We start from the raw sequence: 16,948 nt of genomic DNA, 5'->3' as shown, positions 1-16,948 counted from the left end.
GCCTGTTTTCAGTCTTTATATAACCCACGTCTATTCGGGTCTGATAAAACATGCCTGTTTTCAGTCTTTATATAACCCACGTCTATTCGGGTCTGATAAAACACACCTGTTTTCAGTCTTTATATAACCCACGTCTATTCAGGTCTGATAAAACATGCCTGTTTTCAGTCTTTATATAACCCACGTCTATTCGAGTCTGATAAAACACACCAACATTTCACACGTTCTCTATTAGGGACAGGTTAGAACTGCAGGCAGGCCGGTTTAGCACCCGCACCCTCTTCTTTTTTTAAACAGCTTTTTATTCGGATTCAGTGTTACCCAAACACCGGGCGCTAGGAAGAAATACCTCCCGGACTGTGACTGAAAACGAGGGTTGAATTTGAGGCTGTTTTCAGTCTTTATATAACCCACCTCGTTTCATACACCACTATTCAGGTCTAACAAAACACACCTGTTTTCAGTGTTTATGTAACCCACCTCTGTTCAGGCCTGATAAAACACACCTCTATACATTACCCACCACTATTAAGGTCTTATAAAACACACCTGTTTTCAGTCTTTATGTAACCCACGTCTATTCGGGTGTGATAAAACACACCAAAAGTTCACACGTTCTCTATTAGAGACAGTCAGGACTGCAGGCAGGCCGTTCTTGCACCCGCACCCTCTTATTTTTCTCTTTTAAACAGCTTTTTATTCGGATTCGAATTCGGTGTTACCCAAACACAGAGCGCTAGTAAGAAATACCTCCCGGACTGTGACTGAAGATGAGGGTTGAATTCACGATTAATTATCTTGCAATCTTGCAGTTGTCTCATATATGTATATGGGGGTGGGGCACTTCCACTCAATATACTGATATAAAAATGTTAAATAAACACATTCCACTCACTAGCTTTGCGTAATGTTGGGATCCGTCAACGTTCCAATCAGTTGTTGATACAGCAAGAATGTTTTAGAATGGCAGGAACCAAACCCCCCCCCCCCCCCCCCCCCCATTGCCCCCCGTTTTATTGACGTATTCATCAATCGTAGACCACCAATACACTCACCCATTAACACACACCTAGAAAGCTACAGATATGTTTTTGAGAGGTACATTGGGACTACAGACTCCACAAAGACGTAGTTTGAACGCAGGTTCCCAATGATCCCAATAATAAATCAATAATATACATACCTGTTGTAAAATAATGAGAACACACGTAATAAGAGTTGACGTATTTCAGTGAAATAAATAATTTTATTATTATTTATGTTTCAATCAATTTCTCAAATTTGATGGAATCCCAGATGTGTTGCACTTCATTCTTGAATAAACAAAAAACGTTTGATCAGAATTACCATGAGCAGCAATTAACATTTTCCATTTTCACCAGCAATCAAATTTGACCTTTAATGCCATTAGTTTTGGCTCATTGCCCCCCCCACGATGTTAGCTTGCTGTCGTTCTGGCTCTCTCATGCGATCGCTCAGGTTTGTCGGCTGTGAGAGAGGTGGGTGCTGATTTCCTAGCGCAGAGTTTGGGGGTTCTAGGTTGTACAGATTTGTGGCGATCAGTGATGTTAGCTTGCTGTCGTTCTGGCACTCTCGTGCGAACGCTCAGGCTGACTGTGGGGGAGGTGGGCGCCGATTTCCTAGCAATTAGGGGCGGAGTCTCATGCTGTTCTCTGCAGAACTGACTTTTTTTTTTTCCGTTAGTGACCCCTAAGGGGCTCCGTAGTATTTTAACTACATCATCTGTTTTTTTATATGTAACCCACCTCTATTCAGATATGATAAAACACACCCGTTTTCAGGATTTATGTAACCCACCTCTATTCAGGTCTGAAATTTTACTTATTATATTTCAAGAGTGGGGTGTTTTAAATTATATATCCTAATTTTCATATACATTTAAACATATAACGTCCTGGGGACGGAAATGACACCGATTCGGCGTCATTAACAGTCGCTGATCTGCACAGCTGGTGGAAACAGCTGGTTCAGAGTCCAAACTTAAAATCTGATCGTCCCGTTAGAGCAGAGGCAGTTCGGGAGCGGCGAGGAGCTCCTGTCCGACGGGCGAGTCTCCGAGAGCGAAGAGCGTAATCCCAGCGCTGTAGGCTGCAGGGATCCTCACGTGCGTCAGCTTCGAATGATCTTCCTCGCCGTCTTCTTCCTCCATCATCCGTCTAACCTGACCTGAAAACAAGAGGAAAGGAAGCTAAACATGTCTGAAGCTAAACACACGGGATTCCTCATGACTGCAGGCACAGAGGCTCTCCGTGCGCGATACGGATCTCCATGTAAAAAGAAGCACCCGGCTACTGCGCATGTGTCGGAGGGGCGTGTCTCAGTCACGGCCCTCCTCGGTCAGGAGTGGAGATCTGCAGCAGTAGACTGTTGTACATATAAGAAATGGACACTTATTATTAAGGGCCTTATTAAAGGGCCCAACAGTGGCAGTGGTGGGGCTTGAACCAGCAACCTTTTGATTACTAGTCCAGTACCTTAATCTCTAGGCTACAACTGTCCATGAATTAATATAAATAAAAGTGGCCGGACGACAGCTGGATTCTGACAGGAGTTACGGCTTACAGTGGGCACAGGCTCACCACATCTGGATAGATGAAGTTCGGAAGATGACGCCTGGTCTGCTGAGTAGGTTAGGATGTTGGATCTGTAATCAGAAGGTCCGTGGTTTAAGCACTGCCTCCGCCAAGCTGCCACTGTTGGGCCCCCGAGCAGGGCCCCTAACCCTCACTTGCTCGATAAATGTAAATGCAAGTCGTGAGAATCGAGATACGATCTCTTGCTAGCCTCGGGGTTTAGCACAACTAAGACGCGGTTAGTAATTGTCATGGTAACCGCTTTCTGGTGGAACTGGACCCGCTGGGACCCTGACAGGACAAAGCGGTCGATGTAAATGAATTGAAATGATTAAACGGACGGCAAGAACGGCAGGAGAAGCTTGGTTTAAAGAAAAACCCCGACCTCTGCGACACTGAAAGGCTTAACCATACAAATGCCTGACTGAACGGGGACAAATTCCCACAGACATACGTCAAAGTCTTGTAAGAGTTGGACTATTTTAAACACACTACCTTCCACATTGAACGTCTTCCAGCGCGGGTCAGCCTGGCGGTCCGAGACCAGGCGGAGCGGGGAGTCCGGGGTCAGTCTCTTTAAGACGTCTTCTCGACAGATCAGCAGATCTGATTCGCTGCACAGGCGTGTGTGTAGCTCCTCTTCGCTAACTGGGGAAACAAAAGCACGCGGTTTGCTGCTGCTTATCGTCGTAAACATGACATGTCATACTCTGGCCTGTATTATTTTTGTGAGGTGCGTGACTCTCCGTGCGCGATTCGGTTCTCCATATGAACCCGCATCGTGCAGGTGAAAAGAAGCGATCTGTTACCGCACACGTCGCCTCTGCTTGGTTAAATACGGATGGGTAATCAGATGTGGCTAAATTGTGTATTATTATTATTATTATTATTATTATTATTGTTATTATTATTTTGTTATTATTATTATCTTTATTATTTTTAAATGTTATTGTTATTATTATTATTATTGTCATTATTATTTTATTATTATTATCTTTATTATTTTTAAATGTTATTGTTATTATTATTATTTTGTTATTATTATTATCTTTATTATTTTTAAATGTTATTGTAATTTTTTTGTTTGTTATTATTATTATTGCTATTATTATCATTATTATTATTGTTATTATTTTTTTGTTGATATTATTATAATTGTTATTATTTTTAAATGTTATTGTTAATATTATTATTATTATTGTTATTATTATTTTTATTATTATTGCTATTATTATTATTATCATTATTATTATTATTTTTTTGTTGATATTATTATTATTGTTATTATTATTGTTATTATTTTTAAATGTTATTGTTAATATTATTATTGTTATTATTATTTTTATTATTATTGCTATTATTATTATTATCATTATTATTGTTATTATTTTTTTGTTGATATTATTATTATTATTATTTTTGTTATTATCATTATTATTACTATTATTATTAATATTATTACTATTATTGTTATTCATTTTTGTTGATATTATTATTATTGCTATTATTATTATTATTATTATCATTATTATTATTGTTATTGTTTTTTTGTTGATATTATTATTATTGTTATTATTTTTTTGTTGATATTATTATTATTGTTATTATTATTTTTGTTATTATTATTTTTAAATGTTATTATTTTAGTTTATATATATAATTAACATCCTTCCACTTACCCACATCTAAAGGATTGGTCATAAACACGGCATTATGCGCCGCCCCGAATATCAGCTGGTGATGCCAGGCGTCGGGAATTTCTTCGCCCTCCGGAATGCCGCGCTGCATGTTCATGGTGGCCACCGGCACGACTCCTCTCCGAATCCAGCGCGCCAGCCACGGTACCAGCTGCACCCGCCTCGCTGGGTGAAAGCTAAAAAACCTGCCCGTCACTCTGCCGTCGCTGGCCTGCACTGCTCCGTCGATCAGCTGCTGGTGGGTGGCACCTACAGGAGGGAGGAAGAGATAAAGGGATCAGCATGGCGTACGGAGAGTCCGGCACTGCTCTCCGTTATTCCCTGTCTCTGTGCAGTGCATCGAGCGGCCAGCAGAGGTCGTAACTGCAGCAATGATGGGGAATCTCTTCAGCCCTCCGACCCGACATAAACAATAATGAAAAAGACATTCATTCATTCACTGTTTAACCACCGGTCAGGGTCATGGTGGGTCCTATTCATTGGACAAAAGGCAGGAAACACCCCGGACAGGTCGTCACTCCATCACAAGGCAAACACAAACACACACACACACCTGACTGCACAGCTTTGGACTTGTGAAAGGAGAAAACCTATGTGGACACAGGGAGAACATGCTAACTTCACACAGAGAGAATCCTGGCCAGGGGAATCAAACACAGGCCCTTCTTGCTGTGAAGCAACAGCTCTACCCACTATGCCACCCGAGTTACAGGTACATTATTATTAATATTATTATTGTTGTTGTTGTTATTATTAGTAATATTATTATATTATTATTTTTATTATTATTATTTTTTATTACTATTTTTGTTATTATTGTTACTATTATTATTATTTATTATTACTATTATTATTTAATTATTATTATTTTTAATTAATATTATTTTTAATTATTATTATTTTTATTTATTATTATTATTATTGTTGTTATTATTATTGTTATTATTACTATTATTGTTGTTGTTGTTATTATTGTTATTATTACTATTACTATTACTATTATTATTATTATTATTATTGTTATTATTATTGTTGTTGTTATTAATATTGTTATTATTGTTGTTATTATTTATTATTATTATTTAATTATTATAATTTTTATTATTATCATTATTGTTATTTTTAATTATTATTAATTTTATTTATTATTATTATTATTGTTGTTATTATTATTATTGTTATTACTATTATTATTATTATTGTTATTATTATTATTATTAATATTGTTGTTGTTGTTGTTATTATTATTATTATTTATTATTATTATAATTATTATTGTTGTTATTATTATTATTATTTATTATTATTATTTATTATTATTATTGTAATTATTATTTTTGTAATTATTATTTTTGTTATTATTATTATTTATTATTATTATAATTTTGGCTGTGAAAACTGTAATTTCATCATTTGAATCAATATGTTTAAGGACGGGTGGCACGGTGGCACAGCAAGAAGGGTCTTGGTTCAATTCTCCGGCCGGGCGTCCAGGATCTATGTGACCCGTTTCCATCTGTTGACATTAATGTGAGGTGTAATCGACGTACCGGCTTCACTACGTGAGTGAAGGTAATCAGGCAGCGGCGAATCGTTCCTCCTCAGTTTGGTCTTCACGCAGCGGTCGGATGTTTCTGGAGCTACCGTGATCCCCAACGCCTGGAGCACGTCCACCACAGCTGTAGCACCACACGCCGAGACTCCGATCTGGAGCGTCTGCCTCCTCGCAGCCTCCTGGAGGGACCACAGCATGGCGGTGTGCTCCTTTACGTTCTCTTCTTCTTCTGCAGCACCAGACACGCTGCTGGTAGAACCGCACGGATCCAGCTCCATCTTAGCTGAACTGCTAATCCCTGGGTTACGGACCTATGGAAAAAACACACACAATATTACATTGGTGTCCTCACAGCGGGCGGAACTTGTCATAAAGTCAGCAATAAAAAAGCCCGCCTATTTAAAGTGAAGATGTGATTGGTCGGTTTAACTGTGATTTGAAATGTTTCTTATAGAAAAACTGTATAGCCGGTACGACGTCCTTTCTACTTCTAACAGAGGGCAACAAAGGGGCGTCACATTCTCGCTTACTGATGGGGCCCCAACTCATTACGCAGTAAACACTATGACACCAGAATGATTTCCTTCAGTACGGGAAAGATTCTACTCCAGACTGAATTTCCAGCACATGACTAGACTCATCTTCGTGTGGTACAGCATCCTGCCTTGCAACCCGGCCAGTTTCAAAACGCTATTAAAAAAGGGGAGGAACCTTCATACGTTCGTGTGCCCTCGGTATGGTTTAGTTCTGTCACATATCAGTACTATACTGCATTCCACTACATGATCCAGTATGCAGTATACAGTATGTACTATACTGAGTGTAGTATGCAGTATGTAGTATACAGTATGTACTATATAGTATACAGTATGTACTATATAGTATACAGTATGTAATATATTCTGAGTGTAGTATGCAGTATGTACTATGTAGTACGCAGTATGTAGTATAGAGTGTAGTATACAGTATGTAATATATTCTGAGTGTAGTATACAGTGGGTGTGTTCGAAAAGCTAGTGTGCTGTCTACATAGGCAGCATTTTACATCATCCTGTGCGCGCTCCCGAGAAGGAGGCTGTTCGAAATCCTAGATGCCTTAAAATCCTCACTTCTGAGGCATCTTATTATTTCAATGTTATTTTGGCTCAAGAACGAGTGAGCATCGAACGCTGCCTTAGTGATCAAGACAATCCCAGCATTCATGGCTGACGGGGCGGAGAAACGAATGGAGTTATTTTCAAACGTAAATAAAATATTACTGATTTTTAACTTGTATAAACTTGTACCGAGTGTTTTTATTTGCAAGTTCGGGCTTGTCAGGAAATTTTACCGTTATCGGTACATGAAGGGAGATGTTATTGACGTTAGCGTGCTATGCTACCTCAGTTTATTGGTTTTAATGGCGAGATGCTAAATGCTAAACGCGAAATGCTAAACCCGATGTTATCGCTATCTAAGTAGTGCGTTCGAATAACCTGCCTTTTAAGTCACTAACTTATTAGAATCCTCTCTACTAAGTCAGCTGCCTATGTAGACAGTAAGACAGCAAGGCAGCTCCCTAGGTTTTCGAACACACCCAGTATGTACTATACAGTATGTAATATATTCTGAGTGTAGTATACATTATGTAGTATATTGAGTGTAGTATACAGTATGTACTATACAGTATGTAGTATATTGAGTGTAGTATACAGTACTATACAGTATGTAGTATATTGAGTGTAGTATACAGTATGTACTATACAGTATGAAGTATATTGAGTGTAGTATACAGTATGTACTATACAGTATGAAGTATATTGAGTGTAGTATACAGTATGTACTATACAGTATGAAGTATATTGAGTGTAGTATACAGTATGTACTATACAGTATGAAGTATATTGAGTGTAGTATACAGTATGTACTATACAGTATGAAGTATATTGAGTGTAGTATACAGTATGTACTATACAGTATGAAGTATATTGAGTGTAGTATACAGTATGTACTATACAGTATGAAGTATATTGAGTGTAGTATACAGTATGTACTATACAGTATGAAGTATATTGAGTGTAGTATACAGTATGTACTATACAGTATGAAGTATATTGAGTGTAGTATGCAGTATGTACTATACAATATGTAATATATTCTGAGTGTAGTATACAGTATGTACTATACAGTATGTAGTATATTCTGAGTGTAGTATACAGTATGTACTATACAGTATGTAGCATATTCTGAGTGTAGTATACAGTATGTACTATACAGTATGTAGTATATTCTGAGTGTAGTATACAGTATGTAGTATATTGACTGTAGTATACAGTATGTAATATATTCTGAGTGTACTATACAGTATGTAGTATATTGAGTGTACTATACAATATGTAATATATTCTGAGTGTAGTATACAGTATGTACTATACAGTATGTAGTATATTGAGTGTAGTATGCAGTATGTACTATACAATATGTAATATATTCTGAGTGTAGTATACAGTATGTAGTATATTGAGTGTAGTATGCAGTATGTACTACACAGTATGTAATATATTCTGACTGTAGTATATTGAGTGTAGTATACAGTATGTACTATACAGTATGTAGTATATTGAGTGTAGTATGCAGTATGTACTATACAGTATGTAATATATTCTGAGTGTAGTATACAGTATGTACTATACAATATGTAATATATTCTGAGTGTAGTATACAGTATGTAGTATATTAAGTGTAGTATGCAGTATGTACTACACAGTATGTAATATATTCTGAGTGTAGTATATTGAGTGTAGTATGCAGTATGTACTATACAGTATGTAATATATTCTGAGTGTAGTATACAGTATGTACTATACAGTATGTAATATATTATGAATGTAGTATATTGAGTGTAGTATGCAGTAAGTACTATACAGTATGTAATATATTCTGAGTGTAGTATACAGTATGTAATATATTCTGAGTGTAGTATACAGTATGTAATATATTATGAATGTAGTATATTGAGTGTAGTATGCAGTATGTAATATATGCTGAGTGTAGTATACAGTATGTAATATATTGAGTGTAGTATACAATATGTAATATATTGAGTGTAGTATACAGTACTATACAGTATGTAGTATATTGAGTGTAGTATGCAGTATGTACTATACAGTATGCAATATATTCTGAATGTAGTATATTGAGTGTAGTATATTAAGTGTAGTATGCAGTATGTACTACACAGTATGTAATATATTCTGACTGTAGTATATTGAGTGTAGTATGCAGTATGTACTATACAGTATGTAGTATATTGAGTGTAGTATACAGTATGTACTATACAGTATGTAGCATATTCTGAGTGTAGTATACAGTATGTACTATACAGTATGTAGTATATTCTGAGTGTAGTATACAGTATGTAGTATATTGACTGTAGTATACAGTATGTAATATATTCTGAGTGTACTATACAGTATGTAGTATATTGAGTGTACTATACAATATGTAATATATTCTGAGTGTAGTATACAGTATGTACTATACAGTATGTAGTATATTGAGTGTAGTATGCAGTATGTACTATACAATATGTAATATATTCTGAGTGTAGTATACAGTATGTAGTATATTGAGTGTAGTATGCAGTATGTACTACACAGTATGTAATATATTCTGACTGTAGTATATTGAGTGTAGTATACAGTATGTACTATACAGTATGTAGTATATTGAGTGTAGTATGCAGTATGTACTATACAGTATGTAATATATTCTGAGTGTAGTATACAGTATGTACTATACAATATGTAATATATTCTGAGTGTAGTATACAGTATGTAGTATATTAAGTGTAGTATGCAGTATGTACTACACAGTATGTAATATATTCTGAGTGTAGTATATTGAGTGTAGTATGCAGTATGTACTATACAGTATGTAATATATTCTGAGTGTAGTATACAGTATGTACTATACAGTATGTAATATATTATGAATGTAGTATATTGAGTGTAGTATGCAGTAAGTACTATACAGTATGTAATATATTCTGAGTGTAGTATACAGTATGTAATATATTCTGAGTGTAGTATACAGTATGTAATATATTATGAATGTAGTATATTGAGTGTAGTATGCAGTATGTAATATATGCTGAGTGTAGTATACAGTATGTAATATATTGAGTGTAGTATACAATATGTAATATATTGAGTGTAGTATACAGTACTATACAGTATGTAGTATATTGAGTGTAGTATGCAGTATGTACTATACAGTATGCAATATATTCTGAATGTAGTATATTGAGTGTAGTATATTAAGTGTAGTATGCAGTATGTACTACACAGTATGTAATATATTCTGACTGTAGTATATTGAGTGTAGTATGCAGTATGTACTATACAGTATGTAGTATATTGAGTGTAGTATACAGTATGTACTATACAGTATGTAGCATATTCTGAGTGTAGTATACAGTATGTACTATACAGTATGTAGTATATTCTGAGTGTAGTATACAGTATGTAGTATATTGACTGTAGTATACAGTATGTAATATATTCTGAGTGTACTATACAGTATGTAGTATATTGAGTGTACTATACAATATGTAATATATTCTGAGTGTAGTATACAGTATGTACTATACAGTATGTAGTATATTGAGTGTAGTATGCAGTATGTACTATACAATATGTAATATATTCTGAGTGTAGTATACAGTATGTAGTATATTGAGTGTAGTATGCAGTATGTACTACACAGTATGTAATATATTCTGACTGTAGTATATTGAGTGTAGTATACAGTATGTACTATACAGTATGTAGTATATTGAGTGTAGTATGCAGTATGTACTATACAGTATGTAATATATTCTGAGTGTAGTATACAGTATGTACTATACAATATGTAATATATTCTGAGTGTAGTATACAGTATGTAGTATATTAAGTGTAGTATGCAGTATGTACTACACAGTATGTAATATATTCTGAGTGTAGTATATTGAGTGTAGTATGCAGTATGTACTATACAGTATGTAATATATTCTGAGTGTAGTATACAGTATGTACTATACAGTATGTAATATATTATGAATGTAGTATATTGAGTGTAGTATGCAGTAAGTACTATACAGTATGTAATATATTCTGAGTGTAGTATACAGTATGTAATATATTCTGAGTGTAGTATACAGTATGTAATATATTATGAATGTAGTATATTGAGTGTAGTATGCAGTATGTAATATATGCTGAGTGTAGTATACAGTATGTAATATATTGAGTGTAGTATACAATATGTAATATATTGAGTGTAGTATACAGTACTATACAGTATGTAGTATATTGAGTGTAGTATGCAGTATGTACTATACAGTATGTAATATATTCTGAATGTAGTATATTGAGTGTAGTATGCAGTATGTACTACACAGTATGTAATATATTCTGACTGTAGTATATTGAGTGTAGTATACAGTATGTACTATACAGTATGTAATATATTCTGAGTGTAGTATACAGTATGTACTAAGCAAATTCGAACACAGCCCATAATATTTATCAACCATTTGCATAAACCTGATTAGATTTAAAGATATAATTGTATTAACAGATATATCATTTACACTTCTGTCCTGTCACACATTAAACACATTTTCTGAGCCGCTTCCATGTAAGAAGTGTAGAAACTAAACATAGCAAAGTGTAAATTCATGCAAAATTCAGGTGTCAGTCTAAAAAGCGCTTAACAAACTACTAAAGTAGATAAATGATGTTGTGTTATTATTCATTATTTAATGTTAGTAACAGTTAAATCGCTAGTAAACACTACCAGCCATTTATTTTCCTCAGCAGCGTTCCTCTCGGGTCCGCGCATGCGCTGTACAGCGTCTGCGCATGCGCTGAATGCCACTCGAATAAAACCGCTGGCATTAAAAATCTGAAGATTTTATTGCTTATTTTGGGTTTGTTCCCTCCAGTTTTAGGACGTGTCGTGTTCCTGCATGTTCACCCCTATATATCACCCACAGTTTAAAGTTTTCACTGCAGGTTCAAGGCATGTCATGCTTTGACAAATGCGCCCTCTAGCGTTTGGGAGCGTAATAGCACATAACGTTTAAATCAACTAGTATATAAGCAGTAATTACAGAACATGATCAAATAAATGAAAGACTGAATGTAAATGAACATATGAAAGCTATAACGTGATTGGATAACAGAGAGCACTTAAAGAGGCTGGAGGATGAAGGTGCAGCCTGGCTGAGAGAATCTTGTGATGTCACGTGTGATGTCATAATAACAGAGTGCATAAAAGAGCTGAGAGTGTTTACAGAGGCTTCATTCAGCAGCTGCTCTCACAGCGACAGGTAACATCTGCTCCTCTCTCCTCTTATTATTCACTTTTATCTCTATTATTATTGATTATTATTATTATTGTAACCACAGTTATGCACTATATGAACATAAATATCTGGACGCCTGAAGATCTCAAGGTCGTTCCATGGTGTTTAGATCGGGGCTTTGTGCAGATTTGAAGCTTGAAGCTCTTTTACTTTACAGATAATAAATAGAAGGAAAAACGATGGCGATGACCGTCCCGCCAGGACTCCACTCCCACCGAGCAGCTAAGATGCTTCAGGGAGATAATGGACGCCGTCCGCAAGCTGAGCGACGCGTACGTTCGTATTCATGTCCGACTCGTTAAATAAATAAAACGACCGCGCACTCACCGATTTACTAAGAATATAAAATGTATTCATTCACAGGGACTGGAAGGCTTTGAACGAGGGCGTCCCAATTAAGGTAGAACAGACCAGCATTTTCGTTAGCAAGATTTTGTTTCGCTTGATAACGAGAGACGTTATCGAAACAAACGTCATTTTCTTTGTTTTCGTTTGTTTTATTGTGTCGGTTAAAGTTCTCAAAGCTGCAGTTCGCCGCACTGTGCACGGACATCGTGAGATCTGTGTCGGGATGTCTGCTGATCGATAGCTTGCTGCTGTCGATGATGGAGAGAATCGGGATGGAAGAGGTTCTCCTGGTAGCAGAGAATTTGAAGCAAGAACTTGGAAACGCGACTACGTCTACGTCTCTGACTCAGATGTGAGCTCTATAATATAGTCAATTGATTTAAATACATTGGCGTCTTAATAATTGTTGTTCTATCTAATCTAGGTCACCAGAAGACCCCGCTGATCGCATCGACATCAAGGCTGCGGAAGTCGTCAGCGAAATGAGCGCCGCTATGAAAGAGGCTATCCGGCGGGTCGCCTCACATAAGAAGGGGAAGGGAAGGGATGCGCAAGTGGCGACTAAGAAAGCCTCTTTTACACAAGAGGTCCAGACTAAGCCTGGCAGAGCTAACACAATCGTGGCCTGGGAGGCACCGAGTAGCCTGTCCGATAGTCTGCCTGAGGCGCTGACCGACTCGATGCTGGTCGATGTCGATTGCGCATCCAGCAGCGATGTAGGCAAACGCTCTACAAACATGTTTAAAACTATCAAAAAGAAGGTGACCAGGTTCTTTAAAGTGTCCAAGAAAACCTCACCCGATAAGGACACCAAACAAACCCGAGCACCTTCATCAACTGAAATGGCTAAACTGTCCAATCAGGGAACGCTTGGTGTGGATGAAGAGAGCTCAACCCAGAGCTCCTCGTCCTCCGAAAATGCGTCAACCACAGTAAAGGAGGCAGATTTGCTCGAGGACCCGGTTGCAGACGTGCAGCCGGACGTTCTTCTCGAGGCGACTGCTTCCAGAGTTGTGGAAGAGACACCTATACCAGGTAAGTTGTTTTCCTCAGCGAGAAGTTTCTTCAAAAGAGTGCAGAAAGGGGTACGTGGATTTGTTTCGGCGCTCAGAAGATTTGATTCCCCAAGGAAAGAGACGTCTAAACAATCACATGGTCATTGCAGCCGGTCAGATTCCATTCTTGTCAGTGCTGTTGTTTCCAATTCCATGATTGGAGCTTGTGTGGATGAGGAGAGCTCAACCCAGAGCTCCTCGTCCTCCAAAAGCGCGTCGACCACAGTAAAGGAGGCGGATCTGCTCGAGGACCCGGTTGCAGATGTGCAGCCGGACGTTCCTCTCGAGGCGGCTACTTCCAGAGTTGTGGAGGAGACACCTAGACCGGGGTAGTTGTGTTCCTCAGCCAGAAGACTCTACAGAAGAGTGCAGGAAAGGGTACGGGGATTTGTTTCGGCACTCAGAAGATCCGATTCCCCAAGAAATGAGACACCTGAATTATCACATGATCATCGCAGCCGGTCAGACTCCATTCTCGACACGGCATTGGTGAGGAACGTTGAGCAGGAGGAATCTCTTCAGGAATCTTTGCTCATGATGTTTGTGGAGAAATCGATCAGGCGGCTACTCGTTGACGTACTCGGCCAATCTCTGAGCTCTGTTGTACCAGCCCACACAGGATGGTCCACTTGCATCCATGACAACTTTACAGTCGCGGTGGGCGGTTTAACCCGAACGCTTGGAAGATTAGTGATGGAGTCTTTTAAGACAAGCTCCGGGAGCTCCTCCATTTCGGACGTCCGTACCGTGAGCACCAAGCCTGGCAGATCACCAACACCAGCTTGCAGTGCTCTGGTCCGTCAGCCAGCGGGTAAAATTGTCCAGGTGAGCGACACCTGTGTTCCAGATGAGGTTCCTGCACCCGTGGAGAAGAGAGGATCTGGGCTTCCTGTTATCCAAGCGAATAAAGCCCACAAGTTCATCCTATACCTGAAGGTAAGGAGGAGACTCACTACCTCATAAAGTCCTGATCTGTTGTTCTGATTAATGACGTCCGTTTGTTCTGATTCGTCCTCGGACCTTAAGAGATCGAACAAAGTGCATCCTGTCTGCCTGGAGTCCGTCAGCCATCAGAGGTCCTCAAGTAAAGATCTGCAGGAGGGTAAGTTAAGGTTCTCAGGGTGTAAGCTAGAACCCTCACACATCATGGAATAAAGCATCAATCGTTGTTCACTTCTCTTCTGCAGGTTCACGTGGAACACCAGCGGTATCGGCATCATCCTCCAAGAAGTTTCGCAGACGTCTGCGCGGGATGTTCTCCGCCCTTTCCGAGGCCGTCCCCAACCCCTTCAAACACCGTCCACCCCCTGCAGAGTGAAACTTCAATAAATCCATCAATAACGTGTCTTCTGTAGCAAAGCTTTGTTTGTCTGGGTGAACAAATAACTAAAGATCGTTTCCTAAATGCCCTAAAAGCCCTAAAACCAGAACACTCAACCAGAAGTTGGCGCTGAACCGTTTAATAGATTCGAGCCAGTCGAGTTTGAGACGTCTAGAGTCCGTTTGCTGTTGTAGTGACCGAGGCAAACTGACTCCTCCAGCAAGTTCCAATCAGGGAATTGGAAATGACAACGCTGCTCCCTTACTTAGGGGTCAGAACAGTGGACCACTCTTGTCCTCGTACCTGGATGCAATTCCTGACTCGACCTCTTACTGTGTCCCGGCTTGGGACCTGCACAGAGAGCGCACTGACTGCCCAGAGATTTGAACCCTAGAACCTTGAATAAAGATTGTAATTGATTGTATTGAATCAAAGGCGAATCACGAGGCATGACGAGTCGACAAATCACTTGACCGTTCACTTCCGTCGCTCAGTCCAGACCGCAGAGTCTGAGAGTCTGAGATGCCGGGTCACTCAACTGATGGACGGCTTGCGTAGTCTCGCCATGCCGACCACCTCCGACTGGATTCTCGCCCGGGGAAAGTCTAACAGACTCTCTAAAACCAGTCAAGAGCTTTAGGAACTAGACTTACCGTTTGATTCAGTTCTCTTTGATGTGTGCTATCTTATACACTGACACTTTAAAAAGGTGGTGGACATGTTTACAGATGTCCAGGCAGCATCCCAAACCCCAGTGTTTGTGCTACATGGTGTGTATCTACACCCTTCGTAGTGCACCAATCACACGTAAGTGTGCGATTTAAGACCAGATTTACGTTTTCTTTAATCCCTGCGTAGCTTGACTTGTAAATGTCCAAATCATTTCAGTGCTGCCCAAGTTCCCAACCCCTCCGAGCTAAAATCCACTTCTTACATTTCTTCAAAGATCAAATCTAGTTAATGATGAGACGATTGGACCAGACAGTTTAGCACAAAAGGGAATCGCGCCCTTTGCCGTTTGGTCGAGGCGCTTGTACTTGTGATGGACGATGTGGAGGGATAAGTGTGCTGCTCCATACACCCTGCGGCTCTCTGCAAGACTCCATTGCTGACTGCTTGTCCAATAGAGCCTGTGCTTTGATGATCTGAAGGTTCTTATGAGAGACGACTAGACTGGGAGCAAATGGGGGAAATTACATCAACAATTTGTATACAAATACATTTTTTTGATAATTTACATTTACTGACACCTAGGAACCACGCCCAGTTGTTTGGCACAGTTACTTCCAAGCCCATAGAAGTACTACGAGTTCAGAATTAAATAATTTTCAGGAGATGTTTAGGGATTTGCATATTTCTCCCTCTACAGGCCATAATATCGTTAAACCATTCAAGGAATCGGGAGGAATTTCAGTACATAAAGGCCAAGGGTGTAAGCTTAACCTGAACGCCTGTGATCTTCCATCCCTCAGACGGCACCGCATCAAGAACCTCCACTCAACAACAGCTGATATAACCACATGGGTGAAGGATTAGTTTATCAAACCTTTATCAAGCTCTACAATACAGAGTTACTGCACAAATGATACTTAAAACTTTACTGTGCAAAAAAGAAGCCTTATGTTAACCATGTCCTCAAGCGGCGTCGACTTCTCTGGGCTTGGAGGCATCTAGGATGGACCGTCACACAGTGGAAATGTGTATTGTGGTCAAATGAATCAGCAAGACGAAAAAGGACCGTCCAGACTGTTATCAGCGACAAGTCCAAAATCCAGGGTCTATCACGGTATGGGGCGTGTCGGCGCCCTTAGTAAAGCTCATTTAGACATCTGTGATGCAGCATTAATGCAGAAAAGTACATCGAGATCTTAGAGCAACACGTGCCGCCTTCAAGACGTCGTCTTTTCGATGCAAAACCACCTGCTGCACACATTATAAAAGCATGGCTGCGGAACAAGAAGGTACGGGTACCGGACTGGCCTGTCTG

General features: G+C 38.7%; 2 protein-coding genes and 1 pseudogene across 2 annotated transcripts; 2 read left to right on the top strand and 1 right to left on the bottom strand.

Moving 5' to 3' along the window:
- The window catches only part of LOC134328691 (NACHT, LRR and PYD domains-containing protein 3-like), a 1,194,473-nt pseudogene that overhangs the window by 432,560 nt on the left and 744,965 nt on the right, over nucleotides 1–16,948 (top strand).
- Nucleotides 1,219–11,710, bottom strand: LOC134329370 (uncharacterized). Its single transcript, XM_063010612.1, has 5 exons — nucleotides 11,667–11,710; nucleotides 5,842–6,157; nucleotides 4,274–4,540; nucleotides 3,090–3,242; nucleotides 1,219–2,187 (listed from the first exon to the last, which is right to left on the bottom strand). The coding sequence occupies exons 2-5, from the start codon at nucleotides 6,122–6,124 to the stop codon at nucleotides 2,021–2,023; spliced, it is 870 nt and encodes a 289-aa protein (XP_062866682.1). The 5' UTR covers nucleotides 6,125–6,157; nucleotides 11,667–11,710; the 3' UTR covers nucleotides 1,219–2,020.
- LOC134329372 (uncharacterized) lies at nucleotides 13,450–14,985 on the top strand. Its single transcript, XM_063010614.1, has 3 exons — nucleotides 13,450–14,576; nucleotides 14,667–14,742; nucleotides 14,828–14,985. Exons 1-3 carry the CDS (start codon nucleotides 14,175–14,177, stop codon nucleotides 14,956–14,958), a joined length of 609 nt encoding a protein of 202 aa, XP_062866684.1. The 5' UTR covers nucleotides 13,450–14,174; the 3' UTR covers nucleotides 14,959–14,985.

This window comes from Trichomycterus rosablanca, chromosome 15 (assembly GCF_030014385.1).
Source record: "Trichomycterus rosablanca isolate fTriRos1 chromosome 15, fTriRos1.hap1, whole genome shotgun sequence".
NCBI lineage: Eukaryota > Metazoa > Chordata > Actinopteri > Siluriformes > Trichomycteridae > Trichomycterus > Trichomycterus rosablanca.
This window is presented reverse-complemented; position numbering and strand designations above follow the sequence as displayed.